Source organism: Carassius carassius, chromosome 11 (genome assembly GCF_963082965.1).
Source record: "Carassius carassius chromosome 11, fCarCar2.1, whole genome shotgun sequence".
Classification (NCBI taxonomy): Eukaryota; Metazoa; Chordata; class Actinopteri; order Cypriniformes; family Cyprinidae; genus Carassius; species Carassius carassius.
In genome coordinates, this window is record NC_081765.1 from 21,462,202 (window position 1) to 21,484,170 (window position 21,969).

At 37.6% G+C, this 21,969-nt stretch overlaps 2 protein-coding genes across 2 annotated transcripts; one reads left to right on the plus strand and one right to left on the minus strand.

Annotated features, from left to right (window-relative positions):
* Positions 1-5,660: 5,660 nt before the first annotated feature.
* LOC132153011 (zinc finger protein ZIC 5-like) lies at positions 5,661-9,053 on the minus strand. Its single transcript, XM_059562101.1, has 2 exons — positions 7,810-9,053; positions 5,661-6,405 (listed from the first exon to the last, which is right to left on the minus strand). Exons 1-2 carry the CDS (start codon positions 8,867-8,869, stop codon positions 5,960-5,962), a joined length of 1,506 nt encoding a protein of 501 aa, XP_059418084.1. The 5' UTR covers positions 8,870-9,053; the 3' UTR covers positions 5,661-5,959.
* A 2,997-nt stretch (positions 9,054-12,050) lies between these two features.
* LOC132153012 (zinc finger protein ZIC 2-like) lies at positions 12,051-16,883 on the plus strand. Its single transcript, XM_059562102.1, has 3 exons — positions 12,051-14,001; positions 15,410-15,573; positions 15,910-16,883. Exons 1-3 carry the CDS (start codon positions 13,023-13,025, stop codon positions 16,102-16,104), a joined length of 1,338 nt encoding a protein of 445 aa, XP_059418085.1. The 5' UTR covers positions 12,051-13,022; the 3' UTR covers positions 16,105-16,883.
* Positions 16,884-21,969: the final 5,086 nt, after the last annotated feature.

A 21,969-nucleotide genomic window follows, 5' to 3' on the forward strand; every position in this document is an offset into this window, starting at 1 on the left:
TCCAGCTGTGCAGGATGATTTCCTCTCACTGAATGTTGACCTTTTCCTCTATGAGAGATGCTATATTCAGAGGCATGACTCTGATGTGTTATTCGTGGTAGTTCGTCAGATGTGGACGGTTTAGCATCTACAGGATGAAAAATCTAAATTGGAAGCCTATGCTGTAATAACTGTTACACAGATGCACGGATCTGCATCAAAATATCTTCGTATTTTTTCCTTAGATATTTTTCACTGCCAAATATGTGTAATTATAAAGTAAAAAATAATATTGTTATTTTATTGTACTTTTTAACATCCCTTATAGCTAATAGCAGTTTTTTTTATTTGTTATATTTAGGTGTGTGTGTGTGTGTTGCAACAGTGTATATCAAGTTATCCAGAAATAATTAATATTGTATAATGTTATGTAAAACAGTAACTTTTTGTTCTTATACATTTTTCAATTTACTTACATGGTCTTATACAGCAATCAGCAACACTGGCAAACATAAAATATGCATATAGCTTTACATTAACTGTGTCCACTGTCCTCGTTGAAGAAGCCTGAAGTAAACATGTTGTTGTTGTTGTTGTTGTTTTTTTTTTTAGATCAATTTGCTTTTATATAAAAAATTGACATCCTTTCATGTCAAGGTCCGGCCCGCAAATGCTTCTGAACATTTGCCACATGGATGGAGTGTTTTTCTATTAGAAGTCCAGACCTGCGTTTAGAGCCATTTAAACAGGACCTGTCAAATACAAGGCAAGCAGAGAAGTGGTCGCGTGGCTCTGAGGTTTGGTTCATGTGCTGCAAAGGCTGAACGGACCAGGTGTAGAGCTCTGGCTCTTGGACATGTCCGTGGACGACCTTGCTCTCATCACCAAGTGCCTTGGAAAGCCTCCCAATCCTGGGGATCCATATTTGGACCAGCACCAAGTTTGGAGGCCCACAGATGTTGAGGAAAGGCCAGATATTATGACAGTTGTCTCATGCAGACAGGCAAGATGATTCATATGTGTTAGCGATGAAAGGGTTCATCTCTGTGGTGCATATGCTGAGGCTTATATTCAAACTGTCTTGTATTTTGTAAGGATTATATATATATATATATATATATATATATATATATATATATATATATATATATATATATATATATATATATATATATATATATATATATATATATATATATATATATATCTGTACTCTCAAAGTTGTTTGAGTGGGAAAACAAAGAATCTATTTTCCTTTACATGATCAGTAATGTCACTAATGATGACTTGTGGTAATGCAATCAGCAGTTAACTACTAATATGTTTTTCTATACAGGGTCAGTAGTTTACTTACACATATTTTTATTATTTTAATATACATTAATATGCAAGTATTTAATGTTTTGACTATAATTCTTTAAAGCAAACTTTTGCAGTCAGTTCACACTATTACCTTTCTGCTGGTTAATCTTTAATTATATATATATATATATATATATATATATATATATATATATATATATATATATATATATATATATATATCTCATGAATTTTTCTGTAAACTTACAATCTCAAGACATGCTCCTAACCGGCATGCATAAAACTCCGTCAGTGTTACCAAAGCTACACAAAATCTAAATGGGACACAGGAAACGTTAAATCTCAATCTAACCTAAATGTCCTAAATGTAGCAAACTCTGCATTACCGAACATACAAACTCTAAAAATATTACAATATTAGTTTAAAAAAAATGTAATTGCTGTCGCAAAATCTTTAACACGTTAATAATTTTGATTATAATGAACATTAACATTATTCTATTGCCAAACATATAATTAGTTAAAACAAAAATGCCACACACTTTGATTCGTGTATTTTCATATTTGAAAAGTATCTTTATATAATGTCTGGTAATGACTTATTCATGAAAGTTTTTGCGAAGAATCTTTTGAGAGATAAGTACAAATAAATAATGATGTGCTCGTGGAGTAATTGATTTAATGAAGTTCCTATGAAACTATTACAAGCGAGTGGAGGTCAGGCGAGCGGCACCCCTGAGCGCTCATTGTCAGATGTTTAACTCAAGCAATCTTTTGGGAAAGACATCGGGGGTAATAGGTGAACTCACAACTGTCTGAGTCAGGCTCGAGCTTTCAGAGCAAATAGCAAACAACTAGTCATCCGGCCTCTAACGGGACTGGGACGGCAAACTTTCTCAACAGCCTCATCTTTACATGCACACACGGACAAGCACAACACCTAATCAATGAGTGCGGTAAAGGATTCTTAGTTAAGATAAAAGCGTGCAGCAACCCTTTTTTCTTCAGAGTTGGGCTCATAAAACATGTACTCACGTTGCGCTGTATAAACACCCCTTGGGTTTTCGACCATGCGTCAAAAGTTTTCTTGTCCGCGTTTTAGAGTTCAGTCTCGGAGTGCAGGGAGGAAACACGCAGCCCTGCAGCTGCAACTGGATTGTGTTTTCTCACTTATTCGGGAAACTTAAGACAGTAGGCAGGTAGGGTGCTCGGAAGGGTTTGGCAGAGTGCCTGGAGAATGAATATGTGCCCAGTTTTCTTGCTCTTCAAAGCATACTGTGGCAAAACACTCAACGGATGTTTAAAATACCTCGCATACTTGAAGTTGTTATGATTTTGAAATAGTTAGGAGGAGAAGTTTTTTTATGTTTATTCGTGCACCATGTTTTTATTATAGAGGCGATATATATTTTTTTTCTCTCTCTCTCTCTCTCTCGTTGCTGTTTTTAAAGAGTCCGATAATAATATTTGATTTGATTTGTTTAAGTTTTTTTTTGTCTGCTAGAAACATTTTAACAATGTATAAATTCTGATTGAATAACGTTATTTAAAGTTAAATAGTAAAATAATTCATAAAACATAATTTTACGTCATAATTTTACGAATAAAAATAACATTAAAGTAATTTAAAATGGATTAGAGTTGTATTTCACAATATTTTAGGATATATTAAACAAGAAACCACCAGATCAGTTTTTTTACTGGTTAAAACTGATTTAAAATGGATTTAATCTTAAACCTGGTTGACAAGTGTACAATATTAATTATCCTTAGCTTAGAGGTTGACCAAACCAAAAGAGAAGTTATAATCACCATGCGCAATTCATTTAATACGATTTTTAAATTATATTTGTGTCATTTAATATTTGTTGCACTTGTCTCTCTCACTCTCTCCCTACAGACACTCAAACACCATGGCAAATATTCCATTAGTGCCGTAATTTACCTCTGAGACTTTGCAAGCTCGCAGATGAAATCTGGCAGTGTGAGTTGAACATATGTGCGACGCTCAAACAGATAAAGTGTGAAGTGCATTTTTGCTAATGGTGAAAGTATAACAAAGTTTAATGTTTTCTTTTGATTGCAAGTGCTTCACATGCTCTTGGTGCATCGCTTAAAACAGGGTGCACAATGACTGGGGTACTCTGAATCCTCGTCAAACGCATAATGAGAAGCTGAAGGTGTGAAATCTGACTAGACTGCAGTAAACATCCTCCTCTGATGTGATCATTCTGTCCAACAAGGGCAAAACGGGAGAGAACTCGCTGCGTTTTCACACTGACTTCTGCTTTGTCTTTTGAAAAGTGGCGTCTGAGAGTCTGACTCTTGGAGTTACTGATTTGCAGGCTGCATGTTAAGGTGGACCATGTAAGTGATTTCCACGGGCATTGCACTAAAGGAGAACAAATCGCTGACAAAGGGGGTAGCTTTTCGATTCAATAGCGTCGTTAGGACGACCAAAAAGTATTCCTCAGATAATAAGTTCTACTTCAAAGCGTCTCCCATTCAGCTGTGACTGCTGCAGCTTTTATGAAGTCCCCCCTTTTCAGTCCGAGGGGACTATCTCTTTGGTTATTTTTCACCGTGTTTATTTTGCACTATTCAAAGGGCACTTGTTTTAAATAAATAGAAGATCATTCTTTCCTTGAGCAAATAAGAGTTCGTGGACAAAAGATGGGCAGAGCGCGCGCTTATTTCCGAATTAAACATGCGCGCGAGGGATTTCAGAGATTTGGGAACAAAAATATGAGCGGTTCCGATGAAGAGCGAATTGACTGCTCTAACGTAGCATGAAACTAAAGGTCAGTGCGACTGTATCTTAACAGTGTTTCCAATTGAAGTGGCCTTTTTCCAGTGCCCGGTAAACACACACGCGCTTTATGAAGTTGCCCTTGAACTTCACACTATTTATGGGGCGGTTCACTGACACAAAACACTAGATTTACAATCTCAAACGACTTCACCAACTTGTGTGCTTTATTCCATGGGGTTAGCTTGATGTTCATTAGCATGGAAATAAAAATCAAACTTTCTTAGGAAGCGTTTTAGAACTTTCTTCACACACAATGTCCAAAATTCCTATTTGTATGTTTCTTCGCTGAAAATAAAATGTAGTCCACGCCGATTTTAAGGGAAAGGACGGTTCTTGGGAGAAGTTTCTGCTTTGAGGATTGACCATTTGGCGGCAGTTAGTAGTTTTTAGTATAAATATTTAAGGGGGACCCGTAGAAACCCTAACGCGCCGTGCAGTCTTCCTATCTGATCTGGAGCTCTTTGAAGTGGTGCAGGACTTGCGCTGGTCAATTCTGAGTCTAGTCTGGGACAGGGGCACTTTGAAACTGTTATTGTGCGTTTTAATGAAGGAAATCGGGAGACTTTGTTTCATATTCTCCATACAACTTTCTTCTTATTGTCAGACAGCTTTTATATCTTATATTCCCATGCATGATTCATGCATTGGTGGCTTTGTGTTATTCTACTTTTCATAACGTGTTAAGTGATGGTTCCCTTTTGAAATGAGACTAAATAAGGAATATTTAAATTTTTGATAAAAGTGTTTCGTAGAAATGTGCTGTTTCGTTTGGTTAGCTTTACTGTCCCATATTTTACAGAAAATTAAGCATTACTTAAAGCAATAGTTTTACTCATTTAATGATTAGTTTAAATCAATCTGTTGAAATTTTAATGAAATACGCACACTGATAAAATAATGAAACAATGCCTTTTTACTGAAAACACCATATTTACACGTCCTGCCATTTATTCAAGTTTTCCATATATCTATACACAAACATAACATTTCTTCACGACCTTCTTAGGTTTAATTTTTTTTTTTTTTTTTTTTTGCCATCAACACCATCATGCACCTCAACAGAAAGAGTTACTACACGGTCCATGCGAAAGATTCTTCACATTATACAGCCTATTCAAGTAAGACTTTTTTACAGGACACTATAAAAAGCATAACTTCTTTTCACCAAAATTATATTATTCTTTGGTGTATCTGTAATTCCAGACCAACATTAATACCAGCAAATAAATTACAATGTACAAAACTTGTTCAACCTACGAAAACATTCACAAGCATCAATACCATATACTATTTACAAATCAATCATGGAATAGGCCTGTCAATGACACATTATTTAGTGTCTCAGTGGACATATTTCGTACTCTTTAATCAGAATAACATTGATTTTTGCATTAAATATAGGCATTTAAATATTTTAAATATCACAAAAACCGTCCTTACCACAGTTATTGTATAAACTTTAACAAAGACTCCACCCATTCATTTTTTTTTTTTTTTTTGACTGACAATATACAAGTAAAAACTTAAAATTATTGTCAACATATATATATAAACAGGCTAAAACAATTGATAAATCTTTTGAGTTCGAGTTATTTGATTTGATTGATCAGGTAAAAAAAAAAAGTATAAATCGATTTTTCCATGTCTGATATTTCATGCTGAAAGTTACTGAAGGGGATTTATTATAAATTGCATCAATGCTCTGAGTATGTTTAAGGGCAAACTGGGGGACAAAATCTCTTTCACCCACTGACATCCATAGTGTTCCACTTCTTCGAATTGCAACTCTTGAATTTGTGCACCATTTTTCACCATTTATAATGAATATATTCCTTCCCGTTCACATCAGAGCATTAATCTGGGATCTGTGTGTCTGAAAGAGTCCTCGTCATCGGATTCTGACGTTGGCACATCGCTGGAAGGGGTGTGAAGATTGTTTGGTCCAGCACTCCCTTGGCACACGTACCATTCGTTTAGGTTGGTCATCTGAGGCGAAAGGTTCGATGAACGGTTCCTGTGGGGCTCCAGGTTTGGTGAGAGGGCATCACCGATCGTCGTGGACGAGGGGTGGTAAGAGGAGCCCGTGTTGGCGGAAGGGGGCGGAGGAGACTTGCAGTGAACCTTCATGTGTTTGCGCAGGGAACTCGGGTGTGTGTACGACTTGTCACAACCCCTCACTTTACAGAAGTAAGGTTTATCGCTAGTGTGGACGTGAGAGTGCTTCTTCCTGTCACTGCTGTTGGCGAATTTCCTGTCACAGCCATCAAACTCACATTTGAACGGCTTCTCACCTTGCAAAAAAGAAAAGCAGAGCATTTAGATATAGACATCACCTATAATACAACATTTACATTTTCTTGGTTACAAGAAAATAATAGCTAATGGATAATCCATTCTCAGCAAGCACTAGTAATGGATGGTTTCGTTGTGAAAACCACAACATTATCACTGTAATCCCACAGTTGGCTACTTATTTTCTGCTATTACATATGGAATGTTCAGGCGCACCGCATGACTTATGCAACCACTCTGTAAATGCTCTCATTTTCTCTGACTTAAGCTTGCCAAAACTCTTTTTCATGATCGTTATTTTTACTGGATATGCAACTGAGCCGACTACTGAAAACATTTTGGCCCCTCATATGTATCAGATTGCCAGGAGTAAGAGAACTGACCCGGCTTTACAAAATATCCAAATCATGTCACAAATGCACTACAAGTTGTACTGATTCACTGTCATTCCGGGATTTATGACTTTCACACATATTCACTGATGATTTAAGATAGCATCATGTTGTAAATGTACTCTAGGTGGGGTTGACACGCTAGCTTACATATTCAGGGCGCAGTTTACGTCAGCACGTGTTGTGAGCATAACATACCGGTATACAGTAAAAGACCCTAAAGCAATACCTGCAACTTCTTAACAACTTGCAATAACAATTTGTCACGTTAGTACATATATCTATTAAATTGCATTAATACAATATCTAGTTTAATATCATGCACACATAAGAATAATGTTTTGTTAGAATACATGAGAGGAACATCAAAAGCAGAGGCCTTCTTTGCTTTGCAAAGATACCAACAAGTTAATCAAAATAAAGTAAATGCCCCAAGGGTGACCCATTCTCCTTATTTACATTAGTATGGATCTATTCACACGCTGTTTGTAATACCCTGTGGCTTTAAACGAGACAAATACGTGCTGAAAACTAACAAACAAAACGATTCCTATTTTTCCCTGTTTTGTTCCTTTATATTTACACTGAATGCAACGGCAGCCTGATCTCTTCACCCAAAGGTTTTTTCGCGTTTTTCACTTGATATAAAACTGCATGCATCAAAGATAAAAAGACGTAAAAAATGCTCATGGCAGCGTGTCTTAAGTGCTTTTTCCAAACGTACAAGTATCAAGTACGTTGATATCTCAATGCATTTTCAAAGTTCATGACGCTTAGCACCACCAAGGCATAGTGTTGCTTGGCACTGTAAACAAACAATCTCCTTTAAGGTTTTGTATGAATGGAGAATATTTGTGCACGAGTTAGAAAGACAAAGAAGTGATTCTGTTCCCCCACAGTAACTAACGTTGCCTATCTAGAAAAATCTGCCAAGTAGCGCAATCCAGTTCAATAACAGACACCTATTAAGGTTTCTTTTTTTTCTTTAAGAATTTGTTGCCTTTCACTAACCTGTGTGCGTCCTCTTGTGAATCTTGAGATTTTCCGAACGCGCGAATACTTTGCCACAACCGGGAAAGGGGCACGGGAACGGCTTCTCGCCCGTGTGCACGCGGATGTGATTGATTAGTTTGTACTTGGCTTTAAACGCCTTTCCCTCTCGCGGACACTCTTCCCAGAAGCAGACGTGACTGCTCTGCTCCGGTCCCCCGACATGCTCCACCGTGACATGGTTGACGAGCTCGTGCATGGTGCTGAAAGTTTTGGAGCAGGGCTTCTTGGACGTCTGCTCCTGGTCAATCCACTTGCAGATGAGCTCTTGCTTGATGGGCTGCCGCATGTATCGCAAAAACGCCCCTGTGGCTCCGTGAGGAGCCGTGGCAAGGTTCACATTTAAGTTCATGGAGTTGTAGCTTTGCAGAGAAGAAGATCCATAGTGTTCAGGCCTGTGGCCGAAGTGCTCTGGCCTGCCGTAGATGTCCCCCGGTAGACCCAGACGCATCTGCCCGTTAAGGGCATGGTGGTGGTGGTGGTGGTGGTGGTGGGCACCTGGGGCCGCTTGCTCGTGCAGTCCAGAGAAAAGTGGATGGGCACCACCTTCCGCGTGCCCATAAGCACCTGTTGGGGAAATGAACATGCCATGGTGATGAGGGGAGGAGGCGGAACTATGCTGGTCGCCAAGTGCATGCATAGTAGAGGCTGAGAGCTCTCTCCTGAGGATGAAGTCCCTGTTGGTGGTGTAGCCTGTGTGGGGGTGAGCCACGGGGAAACCAACTGTGGTCTGAGAAGACGTGAAAGATGCCGCGGTCTGGGCTTCGAGATGGCTTTGTAAAGGCTGAGAGGGACTAAGTTTGAGAGCATTGGTCTGTGCCATGTGCTCTGGTCCAAATGGAGTGAGAGCCACTCCGGGGTCGTTGCCCATCTCCCCAGGGTGGAGGTGGGCATGGTGGGAGTGCGGGTGATGCCCCCCTATCCCCGGGAAGCCTGTCATATTCTGATGAGGAAGGGCTTGAGTCGATGCCAAATCCGCTAATCTTATCGCCGAATTTCTCTTGCTTAAAGGGGGCTCCATCACTACGATGTCATGTCCACGCTCACTGCTATTGTTTTCGCCAACTACGGGCCTTCTGAAACCATTAAAATATATGTATATGGCCGTCTATAGAACTTCCTTTGTCCTGCCTCTAACTCTGCTTGCTCCTTTTCCGACTCTGTCCTCAAGCGATTGGCAGAACATACAACAGTTGGAGGACACAGTGGGGAATAGAGTTTAGAAATGGCACTGCGGGTATTGGACAGATTTCGGTGACTGGCAGTTAAGAGAACGAAGCGATTGGCTGTCTTTCAGCGCAGAGGCTCAGCGGGGTTCCGCCCCCTCACTCTCTTCATCACTGTTCACTCCAGAAAGTTGTGCTCACAAAGTTACAGGCAAATATGGTTACCGAAACACACACACACACACGCACGTGGAAGGATGTTGTTTTTCACTTTGCACAAAACAGTGACACACATGTGGAGCATATTGTGCAAGTCCCCCACACACCATTTGAAATACAGTTATAAATTAAATTCAAATAAAATAAATAAATAAAACGCTGTCAGTAATTAATCCAACAAAAATCTAATTAATTTTCTTTCGTCAAAGAAATATTTTGATTTAGTCTAAGGATAAAATGTGGATAATGGAAATAAAATGAAAAAAAAAAAAAAACACACAAATACAAACACACGCATGATATACCAAACTTACTTGTTTCTAATTGTTGCGATGCCTGTATATAGGTAAAACTAAATTATTGGATACATAAAACATTCTAACATGTGCTTTTTATTCAACCAAACAAACGATTAGGTTTTATGCCCTAATAAACAGAAATGCAGAGGCTACGTTCATAAACTTTTTTCTTGTAACCTGCTTTGTCTAGATGCTTTTTTCGTATTATAATTTTATATTATCAACATTATCATGCATTTTTTTAATTCAATAAATAAAAAAGTACTTTTAAATAAATAAATAAAAGGCCTATTTTAATGGGTTATCTGTGCTTAAAAATGCAATTTTAAACGTTATAGATCTTCGATCCACTTGGCAAAGAAAATTTTCTCTCTCTTTTAAAGAATAATATGTATGAAACTTATTACTATTCACATCATTTCATTTCGTGTTTGTTTGTGTGTGCTGTACGTGTGAGTCATGATGCACGTCCACGCCCTTGTCCATGTTGAACTCAGCATGAAGTGTACATATGCCATTGATTTAATATGTCTTAATTCAAATACATGCTTCAGGGCAGTTGTTACCATATTTCAAATAATTATTTCAAAAACGAATTAAGTAGCAGAAGGTTAAAGAGGCCCACCCTTAAGACTTAACAATAATAATAATAAAAAACAATTCTGCACTCAAAATTGTACATGAAGTACATGAAAAAAGGCATTCGTGGGTTTATTTTTTTATTTTTATGTAGGCCCATACAAAGCACGTGTATATCTACACGTAAAGTTGCACCTGTAGTAATTGAAAGTGTTGTGATTTCCTGCATAAGCGATCATGTATGTCAGCTTTATCAAGGGTCTTAATTTAGAAATGAATGGAACCACGATGTATGCCGGGTAATGTGACAGAGGAATTACAATCTATGATTTCTAATTGAGATTTACGACATCCCAACGTTTACTTCTGAATTGCAAAAGACTAACAGACCAGATTAAAAAAGTGTCTTTAAAAATAATTCAGTCGTATTGATTGCTGAATAGGCTTCACTTACAATAAATGTTAATGACGAGAATGTCATAAATGTTTAAAACAAGCTTCTGAGTGAAAGTGAATTTACACTTACACATTAATGGAAAGCCATAATTCATGTAACCACAGGGGTATGATCCTTCCTGGATTGTAATTTAAAGTTTAGCTGGGAATTTCTGCTTTCACATATAGAGGAAAAAAAATAATAAAATCAAGGTTAATAACGAGGCAATGACGCATTTATTTATTTGTACTAATAAGACAAAGTTGTTTGCGCCTGTTCTGCAATAAACTTTTCCCTTTATTGCATCACGAGAAAAGAACAAAAACTGCGGCTATGTGTTCCAGGCCAACTGCACTGTCTAAATTCTCTTTCTTCTTCTCCCTGCCCACTGAAAAGAGAAAAGGTTTTGGGGTTTTCTGGAGAAATAAAGAACTTCAGAGAGGTAGGCAGACAAGACTTTGAACTTGGATCAGATCCTGTGTTTCCTGTGGAGAGGTAGAAATAGTCTTGGAAGAATGGTACATAACGTTCAAACAGCATGACTTTGAGCTGAGGCACACAGAATTCCCAAAGTTTTATACATCCTCCGCACTATTATTTACCGCTTCAAGCGTTCGGAGGAGAGGAAAGACAAGAAGTGTGTTGTGCGTTGGAAAAGGACTTTATGGGACTTAGGTTCAATTAAATTGTAAGTAAACCTCCTTTAACTGTGTTAACATTTAAATAAATGCTGGAATGCTACACGTAGGACTTTTTTCTTAGATCAGAAATGGTCCCTGCCTGGAGTGGCTTATGTACATTGGCCTGGAATCCGTGATGCAGTAACCCCATCCACGTGTGATAACTTCAGTTGGACCGTTTCGTTATTGTCAGAGAGTTTACAGTTTAGGCTAAGAAAAGCTCACATTAATGCCTGTTCCGTGACTACAAAATACCGCTAAATTTTTAAATAATGCAGATTTCCTTATTTATTCAGGTGGAAAGACCTTTTTTTTCCATGACGTCACAGTTTTTTTTTTGTTAAATGTGTATTATATATATATATATATATATATATATATATATTTGGCATGGGAATGTTATCACATCTACATACATTCAAATAAAAAAAAATGGATTTGCTAAAATACTCAGAATACTCTGTGGTCATATTTAGATTTATGTGCTTAAGAATAAGTCATAGTGAAAAGAAAAATGTAGATAGTCGGCCTAGTCAACAGAGCTTACAGGAATTCTCACATTTAAACTGTTGTCGTGTTTACTGTGTTTCATACCTTACGTGGAGTGTATGGTTTTGACGTAGATGAAATAAAAATGATAGCTACATTGTGTTCCAGAGTAACGGCGTTTTGGTGTAAACACGAATTAGTGCGTTCTTCAATTTAATAAAATAATGAAGTGATATAGTAAATATGATGTTGATGTATTAGATCTCAATAGGCTAATGTTATATTTATATATGCATACACGTTTGTTTGTTTTGATGTGTTCATCAACCCTCAGGGAGACAAAATCACGTGCTTTATTCAAATGCTGATGACCTGGATGTAATCTATTGTTTTAATTCTACAAATTTTGTTGTCACACTTACCTGCAAGATCGAGTCAAAGCACCTCGAACGAGGTTTGTGACTTTGTTTTTATTCGACTTAACCCTGTCTGTTTGTTAAAGCACAGTATGGGAAAGTAACGAATTAAATTGTAATTATGCAATATATAGTAGTAGCTAGGCCTATTGGCATTTTACACGTCCACCAAAGAGGTTTGGATTTCCACTTACTCTTATGAGCCCGCGTGGCAACAGATTTATTTTTGAATTAAGCGTTCTGATTAAATGCGAGAATTTTTGCTCTCCTTCTCCCCGAAAAGGTTCTCCGAAAAGTAGGCGGTAATTGTCGGTGGAAGATGGCGATCAGCGATTAGTTGCGAAAGGAGTGCGTTCGATAGGAGGGGCTCCTGGGATTGACGAGGAGCGGCGGCCAATGAGAGCACGTCAAATGAATGACCGGGCACCAGTTAAAGGGGGCGTAAGAGGAGGTAGTGTCAGTCTACTGAGAAAGAGGGACCCTCTGAGATAAACATAGACAAGCGAAAGAAATAAACATTCAAATTCAAGATGCTTCAAGAACAAGAAAGACTCAGTAAAATAATACCTCGTATTTTCATGTAATCCGAAAATAACGACATCGACTCAGTTTAAAAGGAACAGCGCAAAGGAATCTTTTCATTTCGCTGCATTGGGGATTTTGAGTAACAAGTTATCCATAAGAACAAATACAGTCTAACTTAATACGCAAGTTTTTTTTTTTATTTTTTTTTTTTACCAATGAGCGGATCGAACTTCATCGCCTCATGTCTGTTTTCAGATTTGGAAGTTAATATTCCCGTAGCGCATTCGATTTTATTTTGTTATATGTTTTGTTGAAGCGCCGTGCATAGATTGCTTGGAAGAGAATTGGTTTTGCTCAACGAAAGCATGTTACTGGACGCTGGGCATCAGTTCCCTGGTTTGGGAGTGGGCACCTTTGCCAGGCATCATCACTCCTCCAGTGAGATGCAGGACAGAGACTTGAGTTTAGCGCAGAACAGCTTTGTCGACTCGGCGCACATGGGCGCCTTCAAACTGAACCACGATCTCTCGCCCGGACAGAGTTCTGCATTCACGAGCCAAGCGCCCGGTTACCCCGCCTCGGCTCTAGGCGCGCACGCGGCTCATGTCACATCATACGCCAGCTCGCCGTTTAACTCCACGCGGGACTTTCTCTTTCGCAGCCGTGGATTCGGGGAATCAACACCGGCGGGAGGCCAGCACGCACTCTTCGGCCCCACTGCCGGATCGCTCCATCACTCTCACACAGACAGCCAAGGCCACATTCTGTTCCCTGGCATCCACGAGCAGCATGGATCTCACGCATCCCCAAATGTTCTCAACGGGCAGATGCGACTCGGACTACCGGGGGAGGTTTTCGGGCGATCAGACCAGTACCATCAGGTCTCCAGCCCTAGGACCGACCCTTACTCAGCCGCTCAGCTGCACAACCAGTACGGCTCCATGAATATGAACATGGGGATGAATATGGCAGCGCATCCCCATCACCCCGGTGCCTTCTTTCGCTACATGAGACAGCAGTGTATTAAGCAAGAGCTCATCTGTAAGTGGATCGATCCGGAGCAGCTCAGTAATCCGAAGAAGAGTTGCAATAAAACTTTCAGCACCATGCATGAGTTGGTCACCCACGTCTCGGTGGAGCACGTTGGAGGACCCGAGCAGAGCAACCACATCTGCTTTTGGGAAGAGTGCCCCCGGGAAAGCAAGCCTTTTAAAGCCAAATATAAACTGGTCAATCACATACGCGTGCATACGGGAGAAAAACCTTTCCCCTGCCCGTTCCCTGGATGTGGCAAAGTCTTCGCAAGATCAGAAAACCTGAAGATACACAAGAGAACACACACAGGTAATTATGAAATGCATTTTTGCTTGCGATTGTCAAATTAACGTCTGTTAGTATTGCATAAGTTTTGGCAAATAGCGGTTCTTACAAAAATAAGCTGATTATGACAGGTTGGCGTATTTTTAGACTTTGAGAGCGCACACTTAGATTGGATTTAGATCTTTAAGAGAAAGCGGATGCTTGTAAATAGGACATAAACAATTCGTGTAAGTGAAGGCGGCTGAAAACGATTAGCCTATGTCTGGTCTCGTACCGAGTAAAAGCGATGTTTTGCAACAGTGAGCTGAATTATGCAAGAGACTGTCGAGGGTTTGTGGTTCATAAACTTTAAACGGGTCAAAGGCGACTCGAGATCTCATCGCGTGCGCAGAGCAGCCGTAAATCTTTCCAACCGGTTCAACGTTTGCGTGGACCAATGCTCGAGCACTCTGGTAACTACGTCAGGATTTTGAAATTACCCCAGTTTGTGCATGTTTTTTGGCCATGTAATGGTATATTTTAATTGTTGTTGAAATTAGAAACAATTTATATAATTATGCACACTAACAGTTTACAATTTATATTCATGAAACCATTGAAAACACAATGATGACAAAGCGTATATGCAAAGCATTAGCTTACACTTATACACATGCACGTACAAATTAATTACAAATAAATACAGACCATTATCAACACAAAAAAGACGACATAAAAAAAAAAAAAGAATATATTTCCTACTTTTGGAATGGGCGATTTGTGGGCCTATTGTTATTCTATCCATTGCACTGACAGACTGTGTTAGACAGGCCATTACCAGGGTTGCACATTTGAGCAATTTCCTCTTTAGAATACACAAAGGTATTGAGCCTTCTATTTATCAAGATGTTATTTGCATTATGATTATTTCTAAGCAAATGGCAAAGTTTTGTGTGGGGTTGACAAAACCGTAACGTTTGAAATAGAAAATTATGTTATTGATGTGATTTCCCCCCTTATTTTAGTTTAGTTTTTTCTGTACTGATTCTTAAATAAAGTAAATTCTCTCAAAAGTAATCATCAGCTAAACAATGTTTTACATATGTATTGTTGTTACCTTTACCCTGGACATATTTGTAGATGTGGTTGTGTGACCCCCTGTGTCGTTGTATGACACCTCTGTATTACAACTTCGTGCATGTGATAACCTCTTGAGTGATTTCATTTCAATTTATTTAGAATTCTACGCAGGGTGTTTTATTTTATTTTTAGCATTTTTTGTCCTAAAATAATTTCATGTAAATATTATTTTGACTCATCCTTAGATTTATTCTGTGTTGTAATACACGCTTTTTTTGTTGTGTGTGTTTTTTTTTTGTTTTTTTTTTAAAAGCTTAATTAAACCTTCACTGATCACTAACCCTGTGAATGTTTCTACGGGTTTTCTTCTCAGGGGAGAAACCATTTCAGTGTGAGTTTGAGGGATGTGATCGGCGCTTCGCGAACAGCAGTGACCGAAAGAAGCACATGCACGTTCACACGTCAGACAAACCGTATCTTTGCAAAATGTGTGACAAGTCCTACACCCATCCCAGCTCTCTTCGAAAGCATATGAAGGTAATTCCTCCAGATTCTTCTAGAACACAGAATGAGAAATAGCCTACATTATACTTTTTTGTCATTAAAGTGTTAACTTCGTGCAATTATAGCAGTAATGCATTTATTTACAATTAAAATATCATCAAACATAATTAAATGATCAAATACATTACATCATTAGCTAATGCATAATAAAAAACATGTCAAAGATGACTTGACATTTTCACTCATATATTGTCATATTTGAACGAACTATTGATTTATCTAGAATTTACTCTTGATCTGATTTAGCAATACACGCCATTCACGATTCATTCCGAGGATCATTAATAATGTATTTTTTGTTTTTTTTAGGTTCACGAGTCATCCCCAGCTGGATCTGACTCGTCGCCAGCGGCAAGTTCTGGTTATGAGTCCTCAACACCCCCTGGTCTGGTGTCCCCCTCCACTGAGACCCAAAGCAACAACAATCTGTCGCCTTCATCAGCGGTCCACAGTTCCAACAACCACAGCAGTTTATCGTCCAATTTCAGTGAATGGTATGTTTAAGACTGCGCCATCACAGGAGGAATCATTTCAGAAATCCAGGAGATCCATATAGCCTACACAATGTACAAAACGAACGCTTCTATATTACGCGCTTGTCCAGCAGGATTAATATTCCCACGTGCGCAAAAGCACTAAACATCCTCTTTTTGTACATAATACGCGCTCTCTTTCCCAATGGTTGTAATAGATTTTATCGTTTTTTTGGTGTATAGATGTTCCTTCAATGGTAGCTATTTCTCTAACTGGACTTTTTAGTGCACATATTACAATAAAGTTGCATTATCATAATGAATATTGTGATCCCATTATGGCAAACTGATTGTAAACTAAACAACTATTAACTGGAAAGAGTGCCAAAGTCAACATTTAACGAAGACAGACACAGTATTTGCTTGTGAATGTATATCTTAGTTTGCTGGGCTTAACTTGTGATGTTTTGTGCTTTGCAAGTTTGAATTGTGAAATATATTTGGAAGATGTGGGGCAAATTAATGTCGTGCCGTTAAATATATGTAACTACACCCTTCTTTTTGTAAATATCGACTGCCATATTTATCCATTTGTAATTAAATTATGGTATTTACTTGCTACAGATGAAACAATATTTATAAAGAATGTTTCTTTACTATAAATATGTACAATTATGGGCTGAACAGGGGCAGTTGTTTTGTTATATGTGTTTTTGTTCAAAGTTTGAGAAGTGTTTCTCCATTATTGTGATACAAATTTTACTGCTTACAGATATAATAAATCGTGGTGCAAGTGTACAATCTTCACAATGCGTCGTGTTCTTTCCATGCTATCTGCAGATTACATGTAAACTTTGACAAGTGGCCTTCTTTTTGTATGGGCTAAGTAGAATTAAAACCGGAATTTTCACAGTGGTCTGAAAGCTAGACGCATTCAGCTGGTAGATCTTGCTGAATTATCTTTCCTCGAAATTCAGCGCTTCAAACACTGATTTCTGAAGCATATATTTCAGCAATTAAAAAAAGGCATTTAAATAGAACCTTCGCAACAATAGCCTACGCAGGACTATTGAGTGCAGTATGCAGAAAATGTATCTAAGGGAAAACTGATCTGACTTTTATAATCTACTATAAACCCTGTTCGAGTAGCCTAATGCATTTTTTTCCCTAAAAAAGCATGTGTTTAATTTGACATATTGCCGCAGCCGCCCTTCCTTCCACACTTGGGATAAAGTAGAGTTTGTAATCAAGTGGCCGTGAACTTGAACTTGACTTTGGTACTCTTGTCAAGCTATGGGGGGTAGGGTTTGACTTTTTCCCTACATAATTAAGAGGTGACTGGCAGTTCCTGCGACTTGTTCTCTCGGTTGTAGGCCTAACACGGTTGTAGGCCTAACACTTTTCTCGGCGTTCAAAGGATGCATAAACACCTTCAGAGGCGAGCATAAAAAACGGAATAAACTAAATCTAACAGGGGCATTTGACATTATGCAGCAACACCAAGGAACATTGTCGCAGACTTTTTTTTCCGTGTATGATGATATCACTGACAGCACGACAACAATCCTCCAACATGAGTAATTAATAGACTGGAGGTACTTGAGAGAGATCGTATCCGTGTCACTATCTGTGTTAAAGCGCCAAAGCAACGTGTAGAACTTTAGACGGTGAAGGATCAGGTTAATATTCATGTGTGTAAAGCCTGGGGGAAGGGATAGGCTGTTGGACGCTTTTCCTTTTGTTGTTGACTGTAAAATCACCACCCGGTGACATAGTGTTTTCTGAGATGGGCACATGAACATAATGTATATTCTAAATATTTTATTCACGAGGATATACAACCTGGAGTCACCCACAATAAGCCAGTTGGTCCGTTCAGAAATCACCAGAACACTGAAGATTAATGTGCAGTTGGGCTGCTGGGTATAATATTTTCTTGCGTTATTTGCTGTCGATTGAATCTCCAACTCAGTTGGCTAAGGCTTGTGTTGGTTATTCGCTGGATATACATATTCTCTGTTAAGGCATACTTTGACATAGTTGTGTGTTTAGGGGAGGATGGTGTGACCTGAGAGTGAAAGGTCAGCTTCCTGCGGAGCTTGGATGGCGTTTCCTTCTCAGCTCATGCTGCTCTGAAATCGATCCGTGCAGAAAAACCTGCCCACAGAAAAAAAATACTGTTAAAGTCTGTACATTGCACTTTAAAACAGATTTTATTATTATTTTTTAACATGCAGTGTTTCTGATTTTTTTCTACGTTTTTTCTACGCACAACTCAAAACTCAAAAAGTCGTTTGGTTAGTGAACTCAGATCATTATTTAGGATATTTTAAAAATGATATGTAATAAACGAAACAAATTTTCATAACGATACAAAACAATATTAGGCTAACAACAACAACAACAACAATAATGATTACATTTTTCCATTGTGTGCTTAAAATGCATTTACGTTATGCTGCAAAAGACTTTGGTTGCCGGGGAATTTATTTATTTATTTATTTATTTTATTTATGACACTTGTGTGTGCTGCCGACTCCCGCCGTAGGTGCTTACAATTTTAACAGACTAGAGGGATAGGGGCCACCTACAAAAAAATCATTTGATAACACTATATTGTATTTTCTTTTTAATTATAACCTTTTGCATTGCAGAATAAAAATATTAATAAAAAATATATTTTATGCAAGATTTTGTCATGTTAGAAAATGTTACAAATTAACAACAAAATGTTAACCAATAGCTGTAATTGTTCAAAAGCAGAGGAAATAACCTCACCTTCAATAATTAAAGTAATGGCTGCCTTGATTTTCCAGCCGATTTCATTCACACCCGCAGAAATAAACGCAGACATAGGCCTATATGCTAGTCTCTTCCCCCAAGACCCCCCCCCCCCAACACACACACCGAGAGAGAGAGAGAGAGAGAGAGAGAGAGAGAGAGAGAGAGAGAGAGAGAGAGATATTGCATAGTCCTTCTGGTTTTCTCACACGCAGAATGAGCTATGGCAGAATCTTCCCCCATATTCTATTGCTTCTCTTTTTGTTATAATTAATTTTGAACATATTTCCCCAAGAGAGATTCGAGAGATGTTTTAGGATCATATTATTTCACCATATTGCAGTATACTCCTGTCTAACAATTTTAATAATTGTTTTCTCTTGTAAAATGAATATATATATATATATATATATATATATATATATATATATATATATATATATATTGTAGACAAATATGACAGGTTATGTATCAAATGTGTTTTCTGTTAACTAGAATAATGTTTCCTAAACATAAGGTTCATGAAACAGTCAAAGCAGCTTTATATTTAAGTCAAAAAAAAAAAAAAGTTACATGAAAACGAATATAATTTTGCGCTGGGTTACAGAGTGATATGAAGACAAACTGTAAACAAAATTTTGCTCTGTGTAACACAGAGAGTCCATGTAACCTTATGTGACCTGCCGTGACGCTACCGATCTCTAATTGAAAGAGACACGGTATATTCCACAGTATTTGCTAATAATTTTAATTTTAATGAAATGTTGATAAAATGATATGATATAATGATATGCGGACTCATATTATATAATATGAGTAAAACAATATAAAATGTTTTTGTGGGGAAAAGCGCATTTGTTGACAACTTTTTTTTTTTACTTTAAAATAATACAAAAATAATATATATATATATATATATATATATATATATATATATATATATATATATATTGATTGTCAAATGTATAAATAAATTACCTAATAAATTACTAAACTGAAAATTCTAAACAGATTTTTATTTCTTAATTTATTTTCGATTTGGAAATATTTTTCTCGACTCGAATCGAAATACACAAATATTACCTACCCTGCTAAAGCGTGTAAAAAATTTCCACTTGAAACATTTTCCACAAATAAACTTGACACGTTGCTGACAAAATCCTGACTAGCATAACTGAATACAGTAAAATAAATAAAGTATGGCTTCGGAAAGAGAGCTTCAGATTACTGACGGCCACAGCTTCATCCACACTGTAATATCCTTTCATATATCATGGATGGTTTGAGGAGTGCTCAAAGCTGTTTGTAACTGCTATTATGCATCATGTTATATGTATATTTGAACTTGCCATTGGATAAAGAAGTGGATGAAAAAAGGATGAAGAAAAAAAGTTTGTCAGGTGCTAATTTAGAAAATGCTCACTTACATCTCAGTATTATGCAAACGTGAAAACTGTTGTTTTTTCAATATCTTTATAAAGAATAAATAGTTATATATATCATAGCTCGATTTAAATTATTGCCATATGCTTATACATATACGCTAATATAACGTTTTAACTTGTCTGTCATGCAGGCCTGTCACGCCAACAGAGGACGATTATTTTAACACTTTTATTTTTCCTCTCAAATATAGGGGATGTTGGCGTTGAAATTATGAAAATGCATTAATGTCTATTCTTTTGTGTAAATTTGTCTCTTATAAAGTGTGGGGAAAAACAAGTAACAGTTCACATAACGAATTTATGAGTGGTTGAAGGTTCACGTTCATTTACTGAGGTTTTACGCACAAGATTGTTTGGGGGAAATGTGCCGTGGAGATTCACGTTTAATTTTGTGCTTCGAGAAACCAGGCAGTGGTGACGTTAAACCTGTAAATAAACTATAAATATTTATAGCCTACACCAAAAACAGATTACTTTTGGCCTAACATGGAAGAGACATTCACTGATCTTTTGGAAAAATCTCATATCACAAATAGATTTTAGCCTTTAACCAAAATGACCCATATAATGATATCATCTATCATGACCAGTTTACATTGCAAATGGTCAATATACATGATCTGAACAGAGAACTCAATAAATTAGGCACAGACACAGGTGTTGATGGACATATTGTTTTATTATGACATTTATTACAGAAAGTTATATAAAAAAGCTTTTTATAGTCTATGGCAAATGTATTATTTATCTAAATGGATTTGTGAGCAATCAAAATAAGAAATAATTAAATTAAATGCACTTTATGATGTTTAAGACTTTAAGTGAACATCGCACTGTATATAATTGCACTTAAAGCAGAGCTCATGCCTTTAGTCTCTTCCTTTCTCTCTCTGCCTGGCTGTTTAGACCACCCCTCTTTTGTAGTATGTTTACGTGGAAGGTTATGGACAGCTGACCTTCCTGTTACAGACCTGAGACTTTCATGTCATGAGGAGTGGATGAAGACACAGCCTTTCTCACGACAAATTAATATGCTTTAAGCAAGCAGGAATTGCTGTCATTTCTGGCCTATGGACAAACAGAAAACCTAATTCCTGGAGGAAATCCAAACTGGCACCGCCTATTGAGGACAAACATGAAAGCCATTGGAACCATTGAAAACCACCCCGGCTAAACACTTTCCCTTTTCTATACGATCACTGTGAATGAGTGTTTTTCACTCATGGGAGTCATTCTGTTGGTGTGAGTCAAACAAGTGGAGTTAAGGGTGAATTACGAAGTACAGTCATGCGACTGCAAACACCATAAACATTGTATTCCTCTTTCAACATAAGCCACATGTTTTGCTTGATCTGAATAATTTTGATATTCCTATATTATACTATTATGAGATTCTGAGAAATGGCATGATTAAATCTTCGAGGCACGGCATAGAAGATTATGAACAGACATATATGCTGCTTATGGGTAGATTTTTTTCTCTCTCCTTTTTTTCTGTAATGGCTTATTGATGGTGGTAGGTGGATTTCACACACACCTACAGATGGACGTCAGATATGAGTCACTAATTGAAGTCTAATGACGCAAGCCAGTTACTCACTGAAACTCAGAAGATGCACTTAGTATTATTCATCCCTGACAAACCTGCTAGAAAAGGCGCAGCTCCTGTT